General features: G+C 37.7%; 1 protein-coding gene across 15 annotated transcripts in view; it reads right to left on the reverse strand.

The window, feature by feature from the left end:
* The window catches only part of RABGAP1L (RAB GTPase activating protein 1 like), a 786,837-nt gene that overhangs the window by 242,694 nt on the left and 531,911 nt on the right, over positions 1 to 12,232 (reverse strand). For all 15 annotated transcript variants that reach the window (XR_014256708.1, XR_014256709.1, XR_014256710.1 and 12 more), the window contains one exon: positions 4,066 to 4,140. Coding sequence is in view for 6 of the 15 variants with exons in the window: in XM_082437232.1 (XP_082293358.1) it covers positions 4,066 to 4,140 (75 nt within the window). In the remaining 9 variants the exon portion in view is untranslated. The remainder of the gene's footprint in view (positions 1 to 4,065; positions 4,141 to 12,232) is intronic.

The following is a 12,232-nucleotide window of genomic DNA, read 5'->3' on the forward strand; positions in this document are numbered from 1 at the left end:
AGGAGTGGAGCTGCCTGGTATGCATATCTTTATCAGATAAAGCCAAACTGGTTTCCAAATGAGTTGTGCCTGGTTACAGTAATACTTTTAAACATTCTGGATTATCCAAAAATAATGCTTTTTGCAGTTGGAAAGCTTCCATACACATTGATACTAGTTTACATACAGTGATTTAACCTTAAAAAGGAGCATAATTTTCTGAAAGTCTAAAAAAGTATATGCTCAATTAAAAAGAAAACCTTAAAGCTGCTTGACAATAAATATATGAGAGAAATATATTGGGGTTAAAAATTATCTAAAATATTTTATATGATTCTTAGAATAAATGAAATATATAAAAGGACATTATTTATTACACTAATAATATAATGATGATATTACTGATAATTATTACATATTTAACTTCAAAGGCAGACAAACACAATAATGGTTACAAGCAATCTGTGCTGTAACAGTTTTTCCGAACTGTAAACGATAAATTTCTTATAATTCCATCAATAGATATAACAGCATCTATGTGATAAACATTTAATTCTTCCACTGCTTAAACTACTACAAGTTACAAAGCTATTATCAAAACTTCTGGAAATTTCCAAGCACCAGGAGAAGATACTTATTTCTTAAAACTATTTAGACATGGAAAAACTTTAAAATTCTAAATTTTTGTTCTTGAACCTACTTTCATTTTTGGTCTTTCTTTCCTCTTAGGCAGTGAATGTGAAATATAAATGACCATGGGTGAGGAAAAGACAGCATCCCAAAAAGAAGCAGGTTCTGACAATGATTAATATGGAGTTGCCAAAGGACGTCTGGCAGCAAAAAGAAGCAATAGCTTATGTAACTGATAAAAAATTAGTCAGTAAGACTCTAATAACATATCTCCCTGGAACCTGAGATAGTGTATTTGATGAATTGTTTAAGCTAGAGTGTATTCTTCTACCTACTTAAACCACAGAGGCAAAATTAAATATGGAAAAGAAAAAATTACAGTTAACTTCTCTTATTTAAATTGGTTAATGGATGGGTTGGTCAGTCAATGAAATATGCTGATTAACAGAATTATCACATATACTTTTAATTAAAAATTACAATGTAAGATTTTTTTAATTAATACTGAATATCAGTTCATCTTTCCTCCAGGATTCTGAAAGCATTTCTATATTTCCAGTTATTTTTACAAGCCATGGCAACAACTGCATAGTTCTATTAATGTAGAAAGTGTAGAAACTAAAGTTTACTGGAAAGTGTAGAAACTAAACTGAATTACTATTCATCTTGTCACATACTTTGGAGGCAATTTTGTTGAATATGTTTACAATGGCTGATTTTCCATGACCCTTGTAATAGGACAGTAGATAATGTAAAAAAAAAAAAAAAAATCTGGGTTATTTGAGTTTCCTAGTTACTTGAATCACTGCCTCTCTTTTTTTTCGGGGAGGAAGTATGTCCAGAGAAATATGAACTTACAGTTAACTAAACTTCTGTTAAGTCTCAGAACAGATTTCCTGGAGTGATATTCTTCTCACTGAAGTTTAATCAATATATTATAGTATGTTTAATGGGGCTACAGGTCTAAAATGCTAAACTGTGATATATTCAAAGATTACTTTGTGGAAGATAAAGCTTCACTATCCATGGCTTGGACATCAGCTGCTCGTCAGAATGATCATAAAATCTCCTTTTAGAAGAATGGTGGCTATGAAACTTGGTGAACATGTCTACGTCACTGTTTATAGTCTCCAGCCCCTTGTGGTAGGGACCTGACTATGCTAACTACTAGGTGGGTTTAGTAATAGAACAAAGGCTCCAAGAATTTGTGACTATAAAGTACTTGATTATCACAAGAAATCTGAAGAACATGGGCTGTGGAGATGACAAAAAAAGGACAGCAAGGAGAAGATCAAAAAGACCATAAACAGATAAGGATGCCACAGAGAAAGAAGTCAAACTCAAAGTTAAAGTGAATAATCACAATAGAACCACCATATATTATTAGTATCATTAAAATCAAATGATCAGCATTAGGACCACGAGTCTATTATAATTGTTCTTCGTTTCCAGAATGCAAACCTAAAAGAAATGCTTTTGTTTTAAACTTGCTGGACCTCTCTGTTGCATCTGACATTATACAATGTTTCTTCTCTGTTGAAAATCCAGAAATTCTTCAAGGATTCCTCTTCCTCATCAGTCCTCTAAATATCTGGCATTCCTGGGATCTATCCTGTTCTTCTTCTTCTATTTATTCTTCTTATATGGTCTAATCCACTCTCATGATTTCAGCTTTGATTTCTCCCCCAGTGTCAGTCTCCAGCAAACAGTTGGTTGCTGGACAGCTTTACTCAGATATCCCCAAAATACCACCCCCCACAAATTTCAAAACAAAATTCATCATCAACTCCTAACCTTTCTTCTCCATTCAATGTCAATGGACATGTTTTCTATCTCACCTCAAAATACCATAATTCATCCAGTCACCTAAGCAAGAAAACTAGACATGTTACCTTTGACCCTTCCTTTGTCAATCCATCCATGAAACCTACCAATTTTGCCTCCTGCATGTTTTTAGATTTTTTTAAAAATAAGTTTATGTATTTATTTATTTATTTTTGGTTGCGTTGGGTCTTCGTTGCTGCGTGCAGGCTTTCTCTAGTTGCGGCGAGCAGGGGCTGCGCTTCGCTGCGGTGCGCGGGCTTCTCATTGCGGTGGCTTCTCTTGTTGCGGAGCACCAGCTCTAGGCGCCTGGGCTTCAGTAGCTGTGGCTAGCGGGCTCTAGAGCACAGGCTCAGTAGCTGTGGCACACGGGCTGAGTTGCTCCGCGGCATGTGGGATCTTCCCGGACCAGGGCTTGAACCCGTGTCCCCTGCATTTGCAGGTGGACTCTTAACCACTGTGCCACCAGGAAAGTCCCCTCTTGCATGTTTTTAATTGTTTTTTTCTCTGGGTCTCAATATCTCTCATTTAGATTGATGTTTCCTAACTGGTCTCTCTGCTATTGCTTGCTCCCTTCAGTTCAACTCTCTACATGGATATAATAATTTATCTGAAGTGAACATCTGATTGTCATTCCCTTGCTTCAAACTGATCAATGGCTCCTCATTAGCTTTAGCATAAAGCCCACATTTCTTGACATTATTAAAAATTCTTCATAATTTGGTCCCTGCCCATACGACCATTTTTACCTCATACTTCTCTCTGCATACAATTTCTATAGCAACGGTATAGGAACTGTCATTTCGTACTGTTCCCTTTATATGCTGTGCCTTTTGTGTTTCCATACATTTGCTCATGTTGTTCCTTTTGTCTACCAATCTCTACTCCCTCTCGTACCCAGCTCACCTCCCCCAACCTCAATTATTTATGTCCTGGCAAAGCTACCACCTCCTCTAGAAAGTCTTTTCTGAAAGTTCTGGCAGAGCTGAGTTGGATACTTCTCCTCTCTAGTCTCTTATTCTGTGCATCGCTTTCACTTAGCACACTATAAGTTCCTCTATAGTGATCATCACAAAAATCAGCACAGATACATAAAAAGAATTAAAATAATAGGTATGTGTGTACATTACCTGTGCCCCATCCTAGCCCATGAGGCCTTTGAGAACACAAACGATAAATTATTTGTATTTGTAATCCCACTTCCTAGCCCAGTACTGACAACTGATTCTCAATAAATGTTCTGTTAAATGAAGGTGACTAAGAGGAAAGAGAGTATACAAAAATAAATCACAAAAAAGATGAAAGACTTCCTTGTCACATTCCTTCATCATGGCTCTGGTCCTGCTCATGTTTGGGCAGTTACATTGACTTCTTTAATTCCAGAGGGTTCTAGTTAAAAATAACTCCAAATAAGCAATTTATTCCCTACCAGCCAGCAAAATTAATTCTACTGAGAAACTGTCCTGTTCGTGACATCAGATCTCTTACTTTATCACCAAAAGTATATTTTAAAAAAGATATGCCATGTGTAATCTCCATCAGGTAAATGGAGAATAAGAAGGGAAAACAAAACCAAGCAGCAAATAAAATAAACTTGGCAGCACCATGCCCTTTATTACACGGAAAATTACTTACATGCAGCAGCAATACAGCAGCAAGAAAAGACTGTCCTTGACAGTACCCAATGTCTTCGTCATAGACAGAGTAGGCCTAGAGAAAAGATGAAAAGAAAGAAGTATCGTAAACATTCACAGAGTTTAACCTAAGTGCTAGCTCACACCAAGCTGCTGCTTGTTCTTGCCCCTGGTCTGTCCACCACAATTTCACTGATCCCCCAATTTGGATGTGTGAGCCATTAGCACAGTGGGATCCCTCAAAGAGGCTGTACATTTCCTAAAGCAATTCTAGACGTACCATTATCCCCAGGTTCATCTTTAGAATCTGGAATAAAGAGATGCTCAGAGCACCTAAATTAATTTTTAAAGATCCATTATGGTTTGTGGTCAGGCAAATGAGACTGTGGGAGGCAGGAGCAAAGAGTGGAAGAGGATGGGAAGGTTCTACAGTTGATGTGGGAATTCTAATGCAGTATACGAGGGAAACCGTAATGCTGTGAGAGTGCAGTGCAGATCCCCTAACCTAACAGAAAAAAAAAAAAAATCACCCTCTCTAGCCTCTACATGTTCTCAGACACCTTCTAAACTACTCTCGCACTTTCCAGAGGCTAAAGGGTGATTCCTCCCATCTATACCACTAGGGCAAACCAGAAACATTTAGTATTGCCCTGCATCTTTAGCAGGATGGCTGGGAGAGAGCCTCTTGCCACACATGCCACACACTATCACGAATGTTCTGGCTATTCACCATCTTCAACATCATTCTAACCAGCCCGGCTAGTACAGAGCCAGAGGCCCATTCACAGGAAAGATAGTATCCCTAGAGAAGCAGCTATCATACCATTCAACTTAATAGTCACCTTAGTCTTTATAGGAAAGGAAATAAGGTTGTATGCTTAATACTTCAAACTGCTGAGATTACAATTTTTTAAAAAAGATAACCCTGTTCAAGTTTTTAAGAGGTTGAATCAATTACAGTAGGTGGACCATGCTGATCAAAGACTATAGTATAGGAATTAGTAAGGTTTTGCTGTAAAAGTCCAAATAGTAAATATTTTAGGCTTTGAGGGACACTTACATATCTGTTGTATATTGTTTTACTTTTCTTTTTTTTTTTTTTAAAGCAAGTGATTTTGTAAATTTATTTATTTTATTTATTTATTTTTGGCTGTGTTGGGTCTTTGTTTCTGTGCGAGGGCTTTTTCTAGTTGCGGCAAGCGGGGGCCACTCTTCATCGCGATGCGCAGGCCTTTCACTGCCGCGGCCTCTCTTGTTGCCGGGCACAAGCTCCAGACGCGCAGGCTCGTAAGTTGTGGCTCACGGGCCTAGTTGCTCTGCGGTATGTGGGATCTTCCCAGACCAGGGCTCGAACCCGCGTCCCCTGCATTGGCAGGCAGATTCTCAACCACTGCGCCACCAGGGAAGCCCTGTTTTTCTTTTCTTAAGCAACCCCTTACAATATAAAAACCATTTGTGGCTTTTGTGGATTAAGGGTAGTACAAAGTCAGACAGCGTAGGCTATAGTTTCCTGATCCCTGATTTAGAACAACAAAAACAACAAAAATCACTCAGATGCTCCTACATTTATTTGTAAAAGACAAACACCCCAACTGTGTTGTTTAAATCCTGGACATGTATCCCATTCCATGTATCCCACCTATCTGTTGTGCTTCATTAAAGTGAGGGGAATCTCCATTTAATGCACTATCATTTTGTGAGTAGAAAAATACTCTCTGTCCAGGGCAATGGTTATCAAAGATAAATAGGAATGGTTACCATAGGGAGGGTAAGTGGGGTATCTCCCATATGCCAAGGTAGTCAGATTACAGGGACTAGAACTCTTTTTTTTACTTAAAAAAACTTTATTGAAATATAGCTTATATTCAGTGAAATGCATACCTTTTAATTTCACAATTCCTTCAGTCATTTATGTAACCCCGTCATTATAGGATATTTCCATCATTCTAGAATGTTCCTCATGCCTCTTTGCAGTCAAACCACCTCCACCCCAGGCCACCAGTGATCTGATTTTTTCCACAATCTATTATTAGCTTAGCATTTTTAAAAGAATTTCATATAAATGGATTAATATAATATATACTTTTTTGTGTCTGGCCTCTTTCACTCAGCATAATGTTTCTGAGATTCTTCCATGTTGTTGCATGCATCAGTAGTTCATCCCTTGTAATCAGTGGGTAGTATTCCACTGTATGAACATACCACAATTGGTCTATGCATTCTCCCATTGACGAACATTTGGGTTTCTTTCCAGTTTGGAGCTAGTACAAATAAAGCTGGTTTGTATACACAAGGCTTTTTGTGTACATAGGTTTTCATTTCCCTTGGGTAAATACCGAGGAGTGGAGGTTCACGGTTCAAACGATAAGGGTATGTTTAACCTTATAAGATATTGCCAAACTATCTTGCAAGGTGGTTGTTCAATTATTGCATCCACACCGGCAAAACATAAGAGTATTCACTGCTTCAGATCCTTGTCAATACTTGACATTGCCAGTCTTTTTCCTTTTATTAATTCCTGTGGTTTTGACTTAAATTTCTCTGATGGCTAATGACATAGAGCATATTATCATGTGCTTTTAGGCAACTGATACATATTCTTTTGTGATTATCTCGTCAAGTTCTTGCTCATTTGTTTAATTGGGCTGTTCATCTTACCATTGCTGATTCATGGGAGTTCTTTATACATTCTGTTGACAAGATCATTGTCTGACATATGTATTCCCAATATTTTCTCCCAGTGCATGACCTGCCTTTTCATGCTCTTAATGGTGTCTTTTGAAGTACTATTGTTATCTTTTAACCTTCTTCTGCCAATGTTGATATTATCACACTCTCTTCTAATGAGAGAAAAATTATATCATGGAATCATTAGCTAAAGAATTTGAAAGAAGCCTTTCTTCATTACAACCAGTTTCCAGAGCTCAGCCTAATTTTAGAAACTGAAAGATGGATTAGCATCCTTTTACTTATTTAATTTTCTTTGATTTATATAATTATGAGTCCTTATTTGTACTTTTATCCAGAGCTCATGGGTGTGTGTGTGTGTGTTACGGTGGAGGGAGAGTTACAGAGAGAAAAGAGAAGGAAAAAATAACAAAGAAAGAGGGGAAGGGTTCTAATACTATCCCTATTTACTGCATTCCTGATGGTGCTCCATTGCTTCCTTTTCCATGAACAAGGAACTCTGAGATCTGTTGATAAGAGATTATGTCACATATATTTTCAAGGCTTCCCTTCCCCATAAAAGATGTCTAAGTTGAGGATTCCTTAAAACTGGGGATCTCTAAAGTCAATCATGCTTCATCGACCCTGACAAAACTTTGACAAATGTTTGATCCATCTTTATATATTTCACGTTTACTGAGAAGTGTGCTACTTATATGCTCGTTTGTGTTACAAGAGAAGTCCAATATAAAATGAAGGTCCACAACACACCAAAGAAGGGATGAACTCAGTGACCTCACAAACTATTCTCTAACTGGAGAGCTGAGAATAAAAGTGCAAATCAGCAATGTATTGATCTTACTTTCTAATTGTGTTATGGCTTTGGATTAGGTTAGCAACAAAAATGACTTTTCAGAGGCCACCTACTAAATCTGATTTTATGATTCACAGTTTGAAAAACACAATGTTCTAGAAAGTTCTTTCCCTTGGAGTTCTTCCAAGCACTGTTTGGCTTTATTCTAAGCCTTCTCTGAGTTGAACGAAATCCATTCCCTCTATTTGAAACTTGCCTCTCTTTGCACCATACCCCTCCCCACTCCTCATTTTAATTGCTTTTCTGGCCAGACGCCTGCTTTCAGACTAACTTTCAAAAACCATCTGAGTACCACTTCTATAATGGAGGAGTAATTCCTACTGGACCAACCTTCCCCCTGGTAACAAATTTAAACTATATCAAGACAAATATATAAAATGACTATCTGAAGGCACTGAACAAAAAAGCAGGAAGAAACTGGAGGGGAAAATAAACTTGGATGAAGGGAATGACACTGGGTAAAATTCTCATTCTTTATGGCTTTTGCTGGAGGTCATGCACCAGTGTGGATGGCTAAAACTTGGATATAAAACTGTAGACTTATTCGCCTGAAGAACCAGGGAACAGATTGCGGTGACCATAACAACTAGAAAGCGAGAGTGGAAACACTAGAAAAAAAGAGTAACAGAAGAGAAGCCTTTACTACACTTAGTGTAAAAGTATTTACAATATCCAAGACAAGGTAAAACTGATACATATATAGACAAATAATTAATAGAACAGAATAAAAAGTCTAGAAGTAGAGCCACACTCATACAGTCATTTAATTTCAACAAAGTTACCAAGATAATACATTGGAGAAAGGAAAATTTTTTATATATGTAAAAACGTAAATATATAAAAATTGTTTCAACAAATGTGCTCAAACAATTGGATATCCATATGGGGGAAATAAATGAACCTTCATCCTTCCTTCACTTCATACGCAAAAATTAATTCTAGATGTACTATGCTCCTAAACATAAAACTAAAACTATAAAGCTACTCAGTGAAAACACAGAACATCTTTGTAACTTGGTAAATGCAAAGGTTTCTTAGCCAGGGCACAGACACATTAACTATTAAAAAAATAAACTGATACAGTAGACATCATCAAAATTTAGAAACCTCCACTGACAAAAGGACACCGTTAAGAAAATAAATAGGTAAACCACAGACTGGGAAAATATTTGCAAATATATCTAAACAAAGTCTTGAATCAGAATATATAAAGAACTCCTACAACTCAATGTCAAACAACCCAATTTAAAAATGGACAGAAGATATGAAAAGACACTTTACAAAGAAATATCTATGAATGGGCAAAAGGAACGTAGCCAAGTGTAGAGGAGATGAAGACGGTGGATTAGGAGGATGAGGAGCTCACCTCTCCCCATGAACACATCAAAAATACATCTACTTGTGGAACAACTGTCACTGACAACTAACTGGACACTGGCAGAAAGACTCCTGTACAACCAAGACTGTAAGAAAGATCCACAAAGAATTGAGTAGGAAGGGAAGAGAAGTGATCAGGTTGGGTGGGACCTGTGCCCCTAAGAGGAGACTCAGAGGAAAAGGGAGATTACATGAGCAGAGATCTTCCCTGGAGAGTGAGTGGTGTGAGTCACATACTGGGTGACACAGCCTTGGGGACCAACACAGGAGAGACAAGCTCCCTGGCTGGTTGGAGGGCCAATGGGACCAACAGGAGGGCTGTGAAAAGACTGGACTTCATTTGTAAGAAGCATGAGCACGCTCGCTCCTGAAGCAGGACAGACAGGGTGGTTTGTAAACTGCATGGGTGGCTGGCCAGCTTCCTGTGACCACTCCAGTGTGTGCCCCCGTTTGAACCAAATGAACACTCTAGCCCTGCTTGCTTCACAACGCAGCTCCACACTGGGGTGAGGGCTGACATGGTTGAGGAGGAAGCTTGGCTGTGAGACACAGAGATGGCTCAGACCCAAAGGGCAACTGAGCAGGCAGAGGGAACCATTATTTACACAGGCAGTGTGTCAGAAGCAGTCTGGGTCTCAGACCCCAATTGGACTGCCACAGCCCAAGCCCTGATCTACCCCAAATGCCCACACCAGCACCTCTTGCTCAAACACCATCCCTCTGGGGAGAGGGTGCCAGTGCTGGGAAGGGAGAGAGCACGTACTGTTCATTTTCATTTGTCTCCAGGTATTTTTAAATTTCCTCTCTGACTTCTTCAGTACCTATTGGTTGTTGAGTAGCATACTGCTTAGCCTCCACATGTTTGTGTTTTTTGCAGTTTTTTTCTTGTAGTTAATTTCTAGTCTTATATCATTGTGGTCAGAAAAGATGCTTGATATGATTTTAATCTGCTTAAATTTATTAAGACTTGCCTTGTGGCCTAGTATGTGATCTATCCTGGTTAATGTTCCATCTGCACTATCAATTTCTCCATTTATGTTTGTTAATATTGGCTTTATGTATTTAGGTCTTCCTATGTTGGGTGCATATATATTTATAATTGTTATATCTTCTTCTTGGACTGATCCCTTTATCATTAAGTAATGCCCTTCTTTGTCTCTTGTTACAGTCTTTGTGTTAAACTATATTTTGTCTGATATAAGTATTGCTAGCCCAGCTTTCTTTTTTTATTTCCATTTTTATGAAATATCTTTTTCCATCCTATCACTTTCACCATCTGTGTCTTTGCATACGAAGTGAGTCTCTTATAGGCAGCATATATGAATCTTACTGTTTTTAAATCCATTCCACCACTCTATGTCTTTTGATTGGAGCATTTAGTCCATTTACATTTAAAGCAGTTATTGATGGGTATGTACGTACTGCTATTTTGTTAACTGTTTTCTGGTTGTTTTGCAGTTCTTTTTTGTTCCTTTTTTCTTCTTTTGCTCTCTTCCTTATTGATTTGATTACTATTTTTAGTGTTATGTTTAGATTCCTTTCTCTTTTTTTCATGTATATCTATTACAGATTTTTGCTTTGTGGTTACCATGAGATTCATACATAACAACCTATATATATACATGATAAGCTGATGATCACTTAAGTTGGAATGCATTTTTACTCACCCGTCCCCAAATTTAATGTTTTTGACATGATATTTTACATTTTTTGTTTTGTGCATCCCTTAACTACTTACTGTGGATATAGATGACTTTACTATTTTTTTCTTTTAACTTCTGTACTAGCTTTACAAGTGGCTGATTTACTAGCTTTATTGTATGTTTGTCTTTATTGATGAGATTTTTCCTTTTGTAATTTTTGTATTTAAATTTATGATCTTTTCTGGTTAGTGAGTTCCCTTTAGCATTTCCTGTATAGCTCGTTTAGTGGTGCTCAACTTTTTTAGTTTTTGCTTGTATGTAAAACTCTTTCTCTCTCTTTCAAATCTGAATGATAACCTTGTTGGGCAGAGTATTTTTTCTTGTAGATTTTATTCTTTAATCACTTTGAATATATCGTGCCACTTCCTTCTGGCCTGAAAGTTTTGGCTGAAAAGTCAGTTGACAGCCTTATGTATGGGTTCCCTTGTACATAACTCGTTGCTTTTCTCTTGATGCTTTTAAGATTCTCTATCTTTAATTTCTGACATTTTAATTACAATGTATCTTAATGTGGACCTCTTTGGGTCCATCTTGTTTGGGACTCTCTATGCTTCCTGGACCTAGATGTCTGTTTGCTTTCATGGGTTATGGACATTTTCAGCTATTATGTCTTCAAAAAAATTCTCTAACCCCCTGCTCTCTTCTCTCTCTGGGACCCCTATAATGTGAATGTTAGTATGCTTGAGGTTGTCCCATAGGTCTCCTAAACTATCCTCATTTTTAAAATTCTTTTTCCTCTTTTCTGTTCAGCTTAGGTTATTTCTACTACTTTGTCTTCAGTTCGCTGATCTGTTCCTTTGTATCATCTGATCTACTGTTGATTTCTCCTAGTGTATTTTTTATTTGTTCAGCTATTTGGTTCTTCTTTATATTTTCTAACTCTTAAAATTTTCACTGTGTTCACCCATTCTTCTCCTGAGTTTGTTGAACATCTTAATGATTATTACCTTGAACTCTTTATTGGGTAGATTGCTTACCTCCTCCTTGTTTAGTTCTTTTTCTGATGTTTTGTCTTGTTCCTTCATTTGGAACATATTCCTCTGCCTCCTAATTTTGTGTAATTCTCTGTGTTTATTTCTGTGTATTAGGCAGGTCAGTTATGTTTCCCAATATTTGAGAAGTGGCCTTAGGTAGGAGCTGTCTTATGGGGCATAGCAGCACACTGCCTTCTGGTCACCAGAACTTTATGCTCTAGGGGTATCCCCTATGTGGGACCCTTCTGTTGTGGCAGGGTGCACTGGTAGTCAAGGCTGGCCCCTGACCTGGTTGGCTGCCAGGACCGCCTCATGTGGAGGCTGCCAGCTGGTGGTGGGTGGGGCCAGGTCCTGGCAGGGACCTGCAATTTACTTTAAAATACTTTAAAGTATTAAAATGGATTAATTAATTGAATATAAGGGTAGATGGACAGAGACATATGTGATAAAAAAGTAACAAAATATTATAGAATCTAGGTGACAGGTTTATGGATGTTCACTGTACAATTCTTTGAGTTTTTCTGTGTATTTGAAAATTTTTTGTATCTTTTGGGGAAAAAAATCTGTGTCTGT

The sequence above is a fragment of the Balaenoptera physalus genome, assembly GCF_965194825.1.
Source record: "Balaenoptera physalus genome assembly, chromosome: 1".
Taxonomy (NCBI): Eukaryota; Metazoa; Chordata; class Mammalia; order Artiodactyla; family Balaenopteridae; genus Balaenoptera; species Balaenoptera physalus.